The 16,631-nt window shown below is 33.5% G+C and overlaps 2 protein-coding genes across 2 annotated transcripts in view; one reads left to right on the forward strand and one right to left on the reverse strand.

The window, feature by feature from the left end:
- The window catches only part of Rhoq (ras homolog family member Q), a 36,081-nt gene extending 30,645 nt beyond the window's left edge, over positions 1-5,436 (forward strand). The window contains exons 4-5 of the mRNA XM_076833057.2: positions 143-238; positions 2,142-5,436. Coding sequence (XP_076689172.1) covers positions 143-238; positions 2,142-2,297 — 252 coding nt within the window. The 3' untranslated portion in view covers positions 2,298-5,436. The remainder of the gene's footprint in view (positions 1-142; positions 239-2,141) is intronic.
- The window catches only part of Pigf (phosphatidylinositol glycan anchor biosynthesis class F), a 34,131-nt gene continuing 19,994 nt past the window's right edge, over positions 2,495-16,631 (reverse strand). Inside the window, exons 5-6 of the mRNA XM_076833055.1 lie at positions 15,920-16,028; positions 2,495-2,809 (exon numbers count right to left, since the gene is read on the reverse strand). Of these exons, the coding sequence (XP_076689170.1) occupies positions 2,696-2,809; positions 15,920-16,028 (223 nt within the window). The 3' untranslated portion in view covers positions 2,495-2,695. The remainder of the gene's footprint in view (positions 2,810-15,919; positions 16,029-16,631) is intronic.

Consider the following 16,631-nt stretch of genomic DNA (forward strand, 5'->3'; position numbering starts at 1 on the left):
ATTGGTAGTTTTTAAAAGTTCAGTTCTTTTATTGATTGATTGATTTTTTGGGGGGTATAGGGGGATCAAATGGGACTATATCCATTGATTTCTCTTTAAAGACTTGTAATATTGTGGGACATTATTGATTTTTCTTAACTAGATTGATCTCCGAGATGACCCCAAAACTTTAGCAAGACTGAATGATATGAAAGAAAAACCTATATGTGTGGAACAAGGACAGAAACTAGCAAAAGAGGTAATGGAATATTTGCAGAATTTAGAAATAACTGTAAAGATCATAGTAAAAGCTAACTCTTAACTAGCATTTACGGTATGCTGGTTCCTCTGCTGATTGATTGACATGTATGATCTTGTTTATCCCTTGTGCCAACTCAGCGAGCCAGGTTTGACTGTTCCCCCTGTTGTAAAGAGAAAGCAGAGGCTTGGAGATGGCAGGGAATTTGCTCAAGGCCCCACAGCAGTAGTGGCAGAGTCAGGTTTCACTCCAAAGCCTGACTTCAGGGCGCTCTTCTATGTATGCTACCCTGCTTACAGTATTTTCTTTTTTTTTTTTTTTTTTAAAGAGAGAGTGGGAGAGAAAGAGAGTCGGGGAGGGAGAAAGAGAGAGAGAATTTTTTAATATTTATTTTTTAGTTCTCGGCGGACACAACATCTTTGTTTGTATGTGGTGCTGAGGATCGAACCCGGGCCCACGCACGCCAGGCGAGCGTGCTACGGCTTGAGCCACATCCCCAGCCCCAGTATTTTCTTTAAAAGGCACACAGGAAGAGGCATCAGAAGCCCGTGCTGAGACTTCAAGCCCCTGATAATTACTTAAACATCTGAACTGTGCCAGATCAGACTGTTTCCAGTTAAGACTCTGGAGTTAGGTGGTAGAGTGACAGAGAAAGCCAATTTAAATCTGTGGCTACAATCATAAAATTATGTCCCGATTTCTAAAAAATATATAACATACATAAGCCTTTTAACTTACATTCTTCCTCATCCTGAAGCTAGGTTTGCTTTTTTTTCCAGTCAGTCCTACCATTATTGGATTCTATTTTTTAAATATTGTGACTTTAAATAGGACTTCTGTGGAAACAGAATCTAATAAGGCCTTTGAAAATGTACTATTAGGAGGCAAAAGAAAGCAGGAAAACTTTCTGGGGGACAATTTTTTCTCAAAGAAAAAAATGTAAATGGTGTCACTAACAAATCATTTTAGGAATTCCTTATATTTAATTTTGCACTCATGCAGGAAGAAAGAATTTCTAAATGTACCATAAAGATAAAAGTCATAAATTAAGTTATTGATAATTTAGCTACATAAAAATTTAATATTATCAAATACCAGAAATTAAAAGTCACACAGCAAACTTGATGTATGTAGCAGAAAAATTCATTAACTTTCTTTAGTATATAGGAACCCCTTGTATAAAGCGAATTCATCAGAAAAGTAAATATATCCCTATAGAAAAACAGGCTAAGGACATTGATAGAAAATTCACCAAAAAATGCAGATTACACTGAAGATAGGAATGTTCAAATTCATTTAGGAGTCAGATGCAAGTTCTTACAATCGAATCTCTTACACTCCCTGATGCAGTCTGCTGCTACTCTGGCTCCCTCACTGTTCTGAAATGCTCCAAGCCTGCTTCCAACTCAGTCTTTGTGTCTGTGGCCCATCTCTCCGGAACTGACTCCCTTGATAGGCCTCACTGCTCAAACTTGGCCTGTTGAGAACCTTCCCCAACCACTGCCATCCTCAGCACTCCCACCTCCCTCTGTTTTTTCTGCATTTACCACCATCTGCTCTATATTCCTTTCTTTGTCTGCCTCTACTCCATGGAAGATGTAGGTGCCACACAGCAGGGTACCATTGTTTTTGGTTCAGTTCACTGAAGTATCTCCAGCACCCAAACAGTGTTTGACACATAGTAGGTAACCATAAATATTTGATAAATGAAAGAATTTTTCATAAAGAACATCTGGAAGGACATACACTAGTATGGCTACCTCTTGGTATTATAAATATGGATAATGAGTTTATCATTCTTGTTGCATAGCTATATTTTACAATTTTCTTTATAATGAGATGTGTCGTACCAATTGCATGAATACAATTTTATATATTTGTAATGTATTTTTCTCCTTCCCAGATAGGAGCATGCTGCTATGTGGAATGTTCAGCTTTAACCCAGAAGGGACTGAAGACTGTTTTTGATGAGGCTATCATAGCCATTTTAACTCCAAAGAAACACACGGTTAAAAAAAGAATAGGATCAAGATGTATAAACTGTTGTTTGATTACGTGAGACACATCTTCAGTGGCCAAGGAAACTCAGTTTCTCTCAGAAAGTGTGTGAAATGGTACAGCTTATCAGACTTCTCATAGATAAAGAAGCAGTTTAAAACTTGAAAGAAAAAAACAACTGTCCTCAGAATTCTATCAAGTTCATTAAGAATGTTTCTTAAAGGTCTAAGAAGCAGCAAACAGCATCTGAAGCCACAATCTATTATAAATACTTTATTTCAACTAGAAGGTACAATCTCTCAGGGGTTTCATAGTTTAAAAAGCTACAATCACATCATGTTGAAACTACATTAAAAAAAAAAACAGTGCTGTAAATGGAACTGCTTGGCTTTGACCACACACATTTCTGCACAGCCCTGTGGAATCTGCACAAAGAAATATCTTGTCCCTTTGCTCTAATTAATTGTTCTTGTATGTAAGTTGCTTTCTATTCCAGTATATCCAGAGTGGTGAAATAACAAGGCCAGCCACGTAGCCAAAGGTCGCTCCAAGCGTACAGGAGATGGGCCAAACCTGAGGAAAAAAATGTATGAGATCAAAAAAGAACAAATGTTTTATTATTACTTGAGCACAAGTTAAGTGTAACCTAAATATTTCTATATTAAAGCTTAATGTGCTTTCTTAAAGAATGCCAAAAGTGTAATAAGGTCATAACTGCATTTACCATGACACTAAAAATGTACACATTTTAGTTAATGTGCATTAAACTGTAACAAGGCTTCTGACAATTGTAGATTTAGTTTGATGCTCCCCAAACTGCATGAGAAACATGCTGAAATTACAAATTAAAATTTTGGGTCAGACTTTGCCATAATCCTGGACTCAATTTAGCTCTCTGAACTAGCTGGTAATTTTTTTAAAATTCCCACATTGGCTGTATACATCAAATGAAATAAGAAGTATGTATGCTGACCAAACCACAAGGAAGTAAATTGTATTAAAGAGGAAAGACCTAGAATCTAAGCATGTTACATGGAATTTATAATAGAGCAGCTGCTTCCACAATAAAATTGATATCACCTTTCAGATATAGATATTGGAACCATAGCAAAAGTTATAAACCACAGCTTTTATGTACACATCTAGAGTGTAAATTAAACAAAATAGTACTGGCTTCCAAATACTCACTTTCTCCAGCTGTATTACATTTGACAATATAACATTAAGCCAGTAGTAAATAATGTTGACTTGTTTATCTGCAGGCAGTATGTTTAGTCCCTAGGTGAAAGGCTCTGCTTAAAAAAAAAGAAAAAAAGAAAAAGAAAAAAAAAAACAGTTGGAAACAGATTCATCTGTAAAGCTTGGTATACTGGAGCCATTTCTAATCTTGTCTGTGGAAACAGGCCAGAGAACTGTGGTAGAGGTGAACCATCTTATTAACTGATTGTTACCTAATTCAACTTCCTTGTTTGGTCTGCTGTGGATCTGCCTTACTCCAAATGCCATGCAACCCACAGTAGTATTAGACACAGCTTCAGCACGAACCACCTAATGCAGTTTACAGAAGCATACTAATCTATAATTTTTTCCCTGGCCTTTCCTACATTTAAACTTGCTGTTGCCTAAACTATGCTTTCTATGTCTTTGGTGGGTTTCTGTTAACTTCCAGGATTTATGCTTAAAGCTCTGTCTAGCGCACCGATTGGGTAATGGAACACTATAAACATTTATACTTGAAATTTACAGCCTTAAATGCTCATATCAGTCACAAATCTAGAATGTACTGTCTTGTATGTGAGCTTTGTAGAGATTTTTTAAAATATAAGCATCATCTTCCTCTTTGAAGAGTGGAGAGTCTATTGGATAACAGACATTTTCTCGTGGAATTGGGTATTGATTGGATGTCTTCTTTCTTACAAGAAATAGTGGTTCACATTGTCATGGCCTTATGTATTGAATGGAATATTCTGTAATTTTATCATTTAATTTTCATCCTTTTAGTTAGAATCAAAAGGGATTGTATAAATCAATTAACATATTAGTTAAGTTGCTAGACACATGGTATAGAGGAATTAAGACAGTAAAGTATTATACACTTCCAAGTTGCCTTTGGGGATTTGATGGAGATTTTTTTTTTTCCAAATTTACATCTCTGAAACCATTCACACTTGTTTTACTTGGCATTAAAAGTTAAAATCTAGAATATATTCTTCCCTAAGAGAAATGGATTAGGAATCTGGAAATGCAAGCTGGTGTGTCACCTGTTTCTTGACTGGGCCTCAGTTTCCTCATCTTATTTAAATATGGGAAGTAGAACAGATGATCTCCAGTGTCTCTCCCATTTATCAGTTCTTATCATTCTCTTCTTTCTAATTCACAGTAATCTTTGTTGGACATTACCTTTTCACTTCACATTCTCCAGATGGTCAGAATCATGTATATAGATTATTAGAACTCTAAACAGAGATGACTGAATCATCCGCACCTGAGGTGCCTTAGGTACTCTATTGACCTTGATGGGGTTGGAGTTTCCCATTGCTTATTAAGAGCTTTTTAATTGTTTTGGTTATTTAGTATTTCTTTTTGCAAAGCCCTTCCTGTCACTTTAACTAAAAACCAAAGATTTGTTTTCTATTCATAAGCTGATTGTAGAAAAATTGCCTTATTTTCAGAAGCATGTCTTCATTAAAGCGTAGGTTTTCAATAGAAATTGAGACAAATCTCTGGAGTGACTATTCAAACTAGTGATCTGGGAAATAATTCAAAAATATTTTCTTGACATGAATTTTGCAAATGCATTGCTTCAAATAAGGTCATGTATGAAAGAACTTCAAAGAAATTTGTAGTTAATCAGTTTTTGCATATAGAGAACTAGTTTTAAGGTTCTTAAAGATAATTTTAGAGGCTCCCTGAAAACTTATTTAATACTTTGCTAACATATTCCCTTATTCTATCTCTACTGATACATTTAAGTTATCCATGTCGAATTATCATATTTCCAATAATTAGAGCTTGAATTAATGGTGTTTGTCATGAATTATCTTAGTTACTTTAAGCACTGCTCCATTTGATTTTTAATTATTAATTTTAAATACCAAATTAAATGCTGGTTTGTTGACTGTCGCTTTCTAATTGATTGTTACTTTACAGTGTCCCTTCTTAACACATGGGGTTACAAATAAAATGATCTGTATAGTTTACTCTCTATGTAAAGCACTGAACTTCTTACCTTAGTAGTTTTTATTTAATACCCTAAGAAAACATTTAGAAAAATGCTGTTTCCCCTCTTTGCTCTGCTGTAGGACTGCTCATCATTGGCAAAGTGTGAGCACCTGCCCTCAGTTAAAAAATCTCACTGTCAGAGTGTATAAAGAATAATAATTCCTCATGAATTCCAGCCAAATTCCAATTGGGGTTACTAAATTCTATTTTAGTCACTTTGTAATTTCAGTATGGCCCTTTGTTCTCAAACACATACATACACATTCAGATACATTCTTTGAACAGCTGCCATACTTCACCTCTAATGGAATGCCAAAAATGAAATCATGTTGGTTAGAAAGTTTTGTCTAATGAGGGGTTAAGGCTTGGAACACTTGTGTTTCTGTGTTATGTCAATCTCAAGAAATCAATGCCATCTGCAAATTAAAATGTGCACTGGCTTTTAAGACTGCAAGTGATAGAGCAGGCTTTGTACTTACAAGAGAACCTGGGTGACTTTCCTGAAATAAGTAGTCTTTTTCTTATCTAAGGGCAATTTTCCTGTTTTTTGTAGACCATGATAGGGAATGGGAAAAGAGGTAGCTGAGGGAAGTTGCCCACTGGTAAACACTCCTGAGCAATTTCTTCCTGCTTATCATTGCTTTAAAATTTTAAAAACTACATCATGGCAATATAATTCACAGTAACATAAATCATGTTGGTTTGATTATGTATTTTAATAATTAGATCTTAAAGTTTGCTATTTAAAATTATGTCCTTGTCTTACATATACAGATGTTTTGTTTAATACTGTTTATGCCATAAATAGGAATTAAACAAAACAAAACATGGTATCAAACAGTTCAACTGCATAAGTACAAATATTTCTCCAAATTATGGTAATCTAAGATGGCTGTATATAATTATTTTGTTTTGTTTAAGGCAAGTAGGAAACTGAGAACAAACATTCAGGTAAAGGAAGTCATTCACAGGTGCTAGCCATCGAAGTGACAATTATTTTATCCACTTTCTTAATTTAAAATGTTTTAATCACTATATAGAAGAAATAATTCATATTACATAGCAAAATATAATACAATTGGTTATAATTATTAAAATTGCCATTAAAAAGAAAAACCTATTTAAAAAGGTAAGTGGCTAGATCATATGAAAAAAAAAAATCATGCCTGGGGCACCATTATTGTCCTTTCCATCTAACCTTTCTGTGCTTTGGTTTTCTCACCTGCAAAGTGAGGACTGCCATTAAGTCACCTTCAGGGTTTGATCTCTAAATCAAATGACTCCTTATGTATTTTTCATCACTTAAGCCAAAAAAAGTCCAGTGTTCTCTTAAAATAATCAATAGTAATAAAGATCTTATATTCCATACAATAGGGTCTGAGTACACAGTACTAGTAATAAGTTTTTTTCTCTTCGAAATAATTTTCCTTCCTAAGCTAAAAAACATCATAATACATAAAATATCTATTTGTTCTCTCTGTTTTATACAAATCAGTTTTATCACTTATTGAAAAACACTTCAAAATTATAAAAGTGTATTTCTACCTGAAGACCATATTGCTTGTTTTGTTGTTGTTGTTGTTGTTTTGTGGGTTTTTTTTCTTTTGTTTGTGGTGCTAGGGATTGAACCCAGGAGTGCTTTACCACTGAGCTACATCCTCACCCCTTTTCATTTATTTGAGACAGGGTCTCGCTAAGTTGACCAGGCAAGCCCTGAACTTGCAGTTCTCCTGCTTCAGTGTCCCAATAGCTGGGATTATAGGCATGTGCCACCAGGCCTGGCCATACTTCTCTTTTGATCAGACATTGCTACAGAACTTTCTGCTCACACTTTAGGAGAGGAAAATGCACCACATATCTATGCACTTTTGAATATTCCTCAAAGCATATTCTAAGTAGTACAAAACAGTGGTTAAGAACACTGATTTCGTACCAGACAGTGGATTTGAGTTTTGGTGTTTACTAAATATGTGACCTGGGGCAAGTCATCTCACCTTTTTGTGCATTTGTTTCCTTATCTGAAAAATGAGGACTGCCATAAAACTTACCTCAGAGTTGCTATAATGATGAAATGAGGTAATGCATATGCATTCTATAACCATATATAACTGTATCTGGCATATAGCACAAGTGACCAGTACATCTGAACTCTAATTTATCATAATCTTTTACTTCTTATTCTTAATAGGCACATTTAAATTACCACCACAATCCAGAGTAGCATCCTTCCCCAAATATACAACCTCTAGAATTGCTCCTGTAAATACTTTAAAAATACTTTTTATAATTACACTTACCAGAATTCTTGATTCTCACTTGCCAAATATAATTCTCAGATAATAAATTTGCATGTATTTTCAGGGGTTCACAGACCTCCAAAGCTCATCTAAGGACTCTTGGTTAAGAATCCTTGTACTCTGCATCATTCTACCATAACAAGTACAAGTATTTTTATTAATAGTGACCCTTTACCTTTGGGTTTCAGAATTTTAAATCATGAAACTGCATGATTTAAGAAGAAATCAAACAGATTTAAAATTTTTTTTTTAGTTGTGGATGGACACAATACCTTTATTTTATGTATTTATTTTTATGTGGCACTGAGGATCAAACCCAGTCCTCACATGTGCTAGAGGTCAGGAGTGCTCTACCTGCACTCTATCTCTGAGCTACAACCCCAGGCCCCAAACAGATTTTAAAACTTGTGACATCTACAACTTTTGATCCTCTACATAACAGTGCTTTGGTATGTCATTATTGACTGTGGCAGATATAAGCTGACACAGGTTTCCTATAATGATGATTATTTGAAATTATGTAATGATAATATTTTTGAAATTAGTTTAATGTGTTCCTGAGTTTCAGGGCCAGTTCAGCCATATGACCTTGGCCAGATCACTTATTGTGAGACTTAGTTTCCCAATCTACAAAACAGATGTAGTATTACCTATTGTACTTAAAATGTAGACTGTTTTATTAGATGAATATTCTGCAATGTGTCATGAAAAGTGTAAAGTACCATGTGCCACTATTATCCTGTATATTATAACTCAAAGAAATTGAACTTTCATGAACATGTATTTCTTAGGTAACTGACACAGCTAGCTAATAAGTAGAACCCTCAGTCTAAAGAAATAAAATAGTTCACAAGTAATATTATATTGTATGGTAGGAACTATTCCTTTACCCTTTTATGTAGTCATCTTTAATACATACCATTCTTCACATTAACTGTCTCAGGAATATAAGGCTTACAAAATAAAATTCTCAGCTATACAACATACTAGCAATATGTTAACCATCTGAAGCTTCATTTCAAAAATAGAGAAATTCCCTGCTCTTTTTATCACTTTTTATAAAAGTTATATTTTTTTTCTCAAACGTTTAGGACAACTCAACCATTAGGATTAAAAAGTTATTTTTCAGGAGCTGGGGTTATGACTCAGGGATAGAGTGCTCACCTAGGATGTCCAAGACCCTGGGTTTGATCCTCAGCACCACATAAAAATAAATAAAATAAAGGTATTGTGTCCATCTACAACTAAAAAATATTTTTTTAAAGTTATCATTTTTCAAACATTTGTCTTTTTTTTTTTTTTTTTGGAGACAGGGCACCACCAAACCCAGCTCATTTTCCATAAGTTTTAAGAAGCAAAATTAAGTATTAATATGGGGCTTAAACTAAATACTTGTAGACATTTGTGTTCTTTCTCTTATTTTGCTAATTGCCCAGGCTGGCTTTGAACTCCTGAATTCAAGAGCTCCTCTTGTCTCAGCTTCCTTAGCACCTACAAATAAAGGCAGGTGCCACTGTTCTCAGCATAGTATCATTTTTAAAGTCTCATATTAATGGTTTCGTTCACTCAAAATTAAAAATTATTTATTGATCTATAATCCAAGCAATTAAGGTGAAAATTAATATTAAAGCATTTAATTTGGAGTAAATTTTAGTATAAATTCTTAACAATATGTGCTCCAATATAATAAAAGTACTTACAATTGTGTGGGGGAGTGGGTTATATACCATTACAAATAAAAGGAAAAGACCTGTCAGCTGATGAGCATACCTCAAAACATTTAGGACAACTCAACCATTAGGGTTACCTGCTTTCTTTTCTGATAAAGGAAGACAAAACCCAGGCAGCTAGTTCTAAATCTCACATGCCACTTTTCAATATGGGTGTTTGTTTATTGTGCTTACCACAAACTTGATTTTGCATGAGTGATAGCATTCGTCTTTCAAAGCCTGTTGACTTTATACTGGCTTTAAACAATCATTTATATTTTCCTTGGAATTTGGTCTTGAACTAATAAAGCTCAAGAAAATGCTGTTGCCTCTCTGATGGAGAAATACATGTATGGATGAATCTGCTCACCTGGCTACATTTCTCTAGTTATAAATCTACTGATCTGTCCACTCTATAACAAAGACAGATTTAGGAAGAATTATTTGTGGAGAGATGTGTAGTTACTGGACTGGAATTCTTGTTAAAGGCACACTAAATGATCTTGGCCATGTACATATAAAGAGTTAACCTGGCCAGCATTATTCTCTTTCAGAGGGGAGTACTACTAGCAGAGCATATTAACACAATTACCCTACAGTAAACACACACACTTTTTAAATCCAGAACCATCTCTGACAGTTTATTATACATTTTCCCCATGCATGAGACATATAAATCAAACTAATGAATATTTTATTTTTGTCTAAGATGGTATAATACCTTTGGTAAAAGTAATATCTATTAACCTAAAAACATACAACTCTTCAATCAATCAAATCCATAATCTTAGTTTTATCCCTCCCTCTAGCATTTTGTAATAATTCGTTATAATCCTGTAAGAGCTCTAGTTTCAAATTATAAAAGAATTATCTGTGATTTTTAAAACGAATATATGTTTCACAAATAATAAATTTTTGACCTGGTAAAACTGAAGGAAAAAAAAGAATTTTTAGTGGGCTGGGGATATAACTCAGTTGGTAGAGTGCTTGTCTGGCATGCAAAGGTCCTGGGTTCAATCTCCAGCACCTCCCCTACTCCCACAACACACATACACACAAAAGGATTTTTAAATATAACAGAGCCTCATTTATCTGTTATCTATTGGGAAGAAGGGCAAATATTTTTCAACAATTTAAAATTGTTTCAATCTCCAGCATCTAAAATTTAAAAGTTTCAAATTCTGTTGTTTAGAATACATTTTGCTTTTAAAAAGTAAGTATATTACAGGAGACTGTATCTGGTTCAATTCCTTTTAGAGATAGTTGCACTGAAGTCCACAGTATAAAGGCATTTGTGGGGTTCTCAGGCACAAAAGCATTGCATATTAGCTTTGAATACTCTCCTACAAATGTATTAAATTATGTTCTAAAATACAGATATCACCAGAGTGCTCATGGCATTTAGAAGAATCAATGTGAGGAAAGAAAGCAATTTAAAAACTACTCAAGCTATTACAAAGAGACCAAAACTATGACCATTCTAAAAAAAAAAGCTGTTTCAGTCTCTAGTACTCTAGTAGTGAAGAGAAGAATCATGCTGTAGTGGCGCTTGTGTTTGAATCCTAAGTCTTCCTCTTAGCAGCTTAGTATTGTAAAAAATACTTTTACTCCTCCCCACCACACTCTGACTTTTCAGCATGTAAAAATGGGACTCAAATTTATTTGCACTACAGTTCTTTGGATCAAATTATTCTGTGACAGTGCCAAGCCTTCTGTCTAGTACATAGAGAGATCTATAAACATTACTTTTTTTTTCTACTGTTATCTGAAATGTCAGACAATATTGAAAATTATGTGAAAACCAAATACCCTAAATTGGCTTAACAAAATACCTGAGAAAGAGAGAACTTAATAGTCCATTCTAACAGCTGGTGGACTGCTGGGCAGGAGGAAGACAATGACAAACTGAGACACGTGAGGCACTAACACATAAGAACTCAATAAATAATAGAATTTGCATTTTTCTTGGATTGCCAAAGAAACAATCTTTAAACTACTCCTTTTATACATCAGAAATGCCTAGAACATTAAGCAGTAACTATGTGTCAATGCTGAACTAAGAATTTCAGAATTTTATTATTTAATCCTTATCAGCAAGTGGTACAGACAGGATTTGAACCCAGTAATATGATGCCAAAACTCTTAATCATTGTCTGCCTACCTATTAATAACACATGTGGGTTTTAAAACCTCATAGTCAATTTTCTTTGCTGGGAATAACCAACATTTCTTAACCTCCCACTGATGTTTTACAATATGAAATACTAGCCCATGCTTGATAAAGAATTAATACATTTTCCAGGCAAAAAACTATGGCTAGGTCTGGGGGTGTAGCTCATTGGTAGAGTGCTTGCCTAGCACTGTGAGGCACTGGGTTCAATCCTAAGCACCACATAAAAATAAATAAATAAAGCTACTGTGTCTATCTACAACTAAAAAAAAATTTAAAAAAACCTCATAGCTACCTATTCTACAAAATATATAAAGCATATTAAATCTGAATCTAATTATTATTACCAAATCATTAATTCCAGTCCTGATAATATTAAAGTATCTTGTAATTCTTACATAAAGTATATGCTTTGCACATAGTAATTATTGATTTATAATAATATATTTATTGATTACTTAGTTACATAGATAAAAAATCAAAATTATAATGTAGAAAGTTTTCTGCATTCTGAATATTTATCAATATCTATAAGCTTTCTCTAGCAGTGAAGAGGGTAAGATTAATATTGAATATTAAACAAAACTAAGATGGCCAGTGATGTAGTAGGTACCCACCCTACCAGTCTCTTTCACAAACTCTCTTGTTGTCTTCCATAATGTGAAGGCTTCCTCCATCTTTAAAGACATCTACTATCTTTCATCACTTGTCATTATTTAAAATCACTTAGAATTCATATTAAGTGAAAAAAAATTTACATATTTTCAATGGGTCTTTCCAGTCACTTAATAAAGAAATAAAAAACAATAAACATGCTTGAAATTTCTCATTATGGAACTCACATTATAACCTTATGCTTGGCCTCAGGAACTTTACATGAGGTCAGATTTGAGTTCAAGGTAGAGAAAAGGGATTAAAACATGTAGCAGTTTTTGTGGGGCTCCATGTGTATGGTGTGTGCATGTGTTTTTTAAAGTGTAATTGATTAAATACTCCTGCTTCTCTGACTAGAAAAAAACAGATCACAATCCAGAAAAGCTTGCTTTACCACAAATATAAAACCTGTATTGGGCTACAAGGAACAAAGGACTAAGATCTCTTTTAATACATGTTATACTTTAGATAATAAAGAGTATACAGTATTATCTTCTCATGAAATTCTGCTCTAGCAAAACCTCCATTTTTATGGAATGTCATATCTCCTTATCTGATTTATTGCTTCTCTGGCAGATTCTGTCAGCTTTATGAGCTACATTAAGCCCTTGTTCTGTATAGCCAGAATTTTTAAATAATAATAATAATAACAAAGAATACACACACAAAAACTTGTTTGCTGAAAGTAAAAAGTGAAAGAAAAATGAAACCTCATAATTTCTCTGGTTTATTAGTAAATAACTCCTAGAAGAGTGGTAGGTAAGTATTAAATGAACAAAAGATTTTTAATTACACATCAATTCATCATTCCCCCATCAGTATGTATCACAATTTAAAAGTATGATGGTGAATAAGTGGATTGTTAACTTGGAATACTCTAAAAACACCACAACAGTAATAATAACTAAATAGCCAGTAAGATTCCAGCTGAAGGAAACATCTTAAAGATGAAGACCAACAACTTGTTACATATTTAAATTGGTTAGCTAGAAAGTCTTTTTAAAAGGTTAATATTTCAAGTGGAATGTTATATTAACTTAAAAAATCTGATATATCAATTTGGATCCAGCTTACCCATTATTGTAAACAAGCAATGAGGCTGAAATATGGGCCAATTTCTAAAAACCTGAACAATCCAAAAATGGATAATTGGATTATAAATGATTAACATATTTTCTAAGCAAACCAAAATCCACATTTTACAGATCATAGCAACTCCCCATGATTCAGTTTGTATTTCCATATAGTCTTATAAACAGAAGACATGATGTGTGTAAAACATCACACTTTGATACTCTAAAATTAAAATATTCCATGTATATACAGACTGATAAATTAATTATACATTATTTTACCAGCTTATTAAAGCTGATGGCCCATGGTGCATTTGTTTTTCAGTCCTTTGTATTTAGGTTTAATTGCATTACTTGAAAGTAATCAATTTACTACAGTTCAAAACAATTTTCTATGTATACTTTTCAATATTGTTGTCCTCCAGTTTAGAAATCACTGACACTCTACTGAATAAAATCAAGTATGAATAAAGTCCAGTAGATGCCAACTTGATCACTAAGATGGCCAAGGAAATATAAAGGAAACCTTCATTAGTATTAAAACCTTGGGAAGGGTATCAGCGACACTACGTACTCCAAACCTCCAGGGATAGTGAATGAAGAATCATAATAGGAAAAGTATACACACCAGAATTACAAAGTGTGAAAGAACAACTCAACTGTTTGGAGATACAACATCTTCCTGAAAGCACAAAGAATGGACCTAACAATAAGCAATGAAGAACACAACATAGAATCCAGACCCCACAAATATGCAAAGATAAATGGTTAATTATGACAATAATCACAATAATAATAATAATAAATTAACAGTGAGCTGGGAGCGGTGGCACACACTTACAATCCCAGTGGCTTGGGAAGCTGAGGCACAAGGATGGCAAGTTTGAAGCCAACCTCATTAACTTAGCAAGGCCCTAAGTAAATCAGCGAGACCCTGTCTCTAAATGAAACATAAAAAAAGGCTAGGGATATGTCTTAGTTGTTAAGCGCCTCTGGGTTCAATCCAGTACCAAAAAAAATTAATAGTGAAAAAAACCTAAATGTTCATTTGTTTGAGAAACTGGTATATTATTTTATGCAAATACTGGAGTATTACATATGTGTAAATTTTCATTGACACATGGATTGAGTTCCATAACATACTGTTGAGGTGGGGGGAAAAGAAAATTAAAAATAACATGTACATTATGAACAATCATACACATGGAGAGAGAGATGCAAAAATTACCATCAAGATGCTAATGGCAGTTTCCTTTGGGTAGATGAAAAAATTAAACAGTAATTTAAATTTTCTTCTTTTTAATGATTCATATTGCTTAAATTTTTAAAATAAGTATATATTCTCTTTCTGATCAGAAAAAAAGTTATCTTCATGTTTGGGCTGGGGTTCAGTGGTAGAGTGCTTGCCTACCACATGTGAGGTACTGGGTTCAATCCTCAGCACCACATAAAAAATAAAAAAAAGTATTGCATCCATCTACAACTAAAAAAAAATCAAGAAAAAAAGAAAAGAGTATATTTATTTTTTAATACTATAATTCAATCTGGTACAAATTACCCTAAAAAATAGAAAAATTCATGAAGCTACAGACTCAAAGACATTTATCACAACAGTCTTTTTTATAGAAAATGTTAGCAATAATCTAAATGATCAATGGTAAATTTAATAAACTAAATTATAGCATGCCAAAAAGTCATTAAAAATTAAAAATACATCTATCATCTCAAAGTTCAGTTACTTAAATGTTCTCTACAGGTCAGTTTCCTTGTCAGTAAAAAGGGGGATGTAAAGAGCTCTTACTTGGTTCTGTTTTCCCTAGCATATCAGCTTTACCCTATCATAATAAAAGAAAAATATGATGTTTGTGAGCTTCCTCTGATACCACATATTTTAAAAATTACTTTGCTATCTGCTTTTGAAATATATTTCAAGATGAACATTCAATTTGCCATCAAGCAAGATAGCCATCTGAACTTAGGCTTAAAGAGAAAATAAAATTATGCTACAGTTAATATAAAAGGTGAAAACAGAGCTGGGCTTGGTGGTGCACACCTGTAATCCCAGCTACTCAGAAGGCTGAGGCAGGAGGATCACAAGTTCAAAGCCAGCTTCAGCAATTTAGTGAGGGCCTAAGCAACTCAGCAAGACCTTGTCTCTAAAATAAAAATATTAAAAGGGCTGGGCATGTGGCTCAGTGTTTAAGCGCACTAGGCTCAATCCCCAGTACCAAAAAAAAAAAAAAAAGTTGAAAACAGGGAATGTCTACAACTTCTAGATTAATGGTGAAAACAACAAACAAACAAAAACCCTCCTATATATATTCACAAAATAAGTTTGTTTATTCACCTCTACATGTAGCAAAATAGTGTTGGAAAACTAGATGCCCTGGTACTGGGACAGGCCCCAATAAGAAACCACCTAGATTATACCAACAGAAAAATTGGTATCCCTACTTAACTGAACAACAAAATTTAATATTTACATACTAGTTTTCTTTATTACTTTTATTATCATTATACCAAAGTATATTTTGTTGCTTTAAATAATTAAAACCAACCTGCCATGGTCTTTCCCAATCCAGTGGAATAGGAAATGCTCCAAGCCAAGCTCCTACAAAACTAGAAATTGTAGTGATCTGGAGACTATTCTCCCAAATGGATGTAACTCTGTAAAACACATAGATACAAATCATTGGTGGTCTATATCTTAGCTGCTGGAGAATCAATCAGATAGCACAAATTAACACTATTCATACATTTTCTGTTCATTTAAAATGAGCATCTCAAATTGATTTAGATATTTACCATGAACTATTAAAAACTAATTGGTAAAAAAAATGTATTTCCATTGGAAAGGTACAATAAGAGTCAAACAATACAAAAGAACATTATACAGTGACAACAAAATCTTCTTCCCATCTGTTATCATCAATTTCTGGTTCCTTTCCCCAGAGGCAACTGCTATTTCTAAACTACTACATAACCTTTAAGAGATATTTTATACATGTACAAATATACACACAATTTTGTTTGAAGGATTTATGCATATTTGCATAAATGAAGTGTAATAGTGTATGTAACCTTTAAAACAAAACTCAAAACAGGCATTATTATTTTATGTATATATGTCACTGTATGACCGACCAATATGATTCTACAACATGTACACTCAGAAAAAATGAGAAATTATACCCCATCAATGTATATCAAAGTGCATAAATGCATTCTATTGTCATGTATAACTAATTAAAAAAATTTTAAAAAAAAACC

The sequence above is a fragment of the Callospermophilus lateralis genome, chromosome 14, assembly GCF_048772815.1.
Source record: "Callospermophilus lateralis isolate mCalLat2 chromosome 14, mCalLat2.hap1, whole genome shotgun sequence".
Lineage (NCBI taxonomy): Eukaryota > Metazoa > Chordata > Mammalia > Rodentia > Sciuridae > Callospermophilus > Callospermophilus lateralis.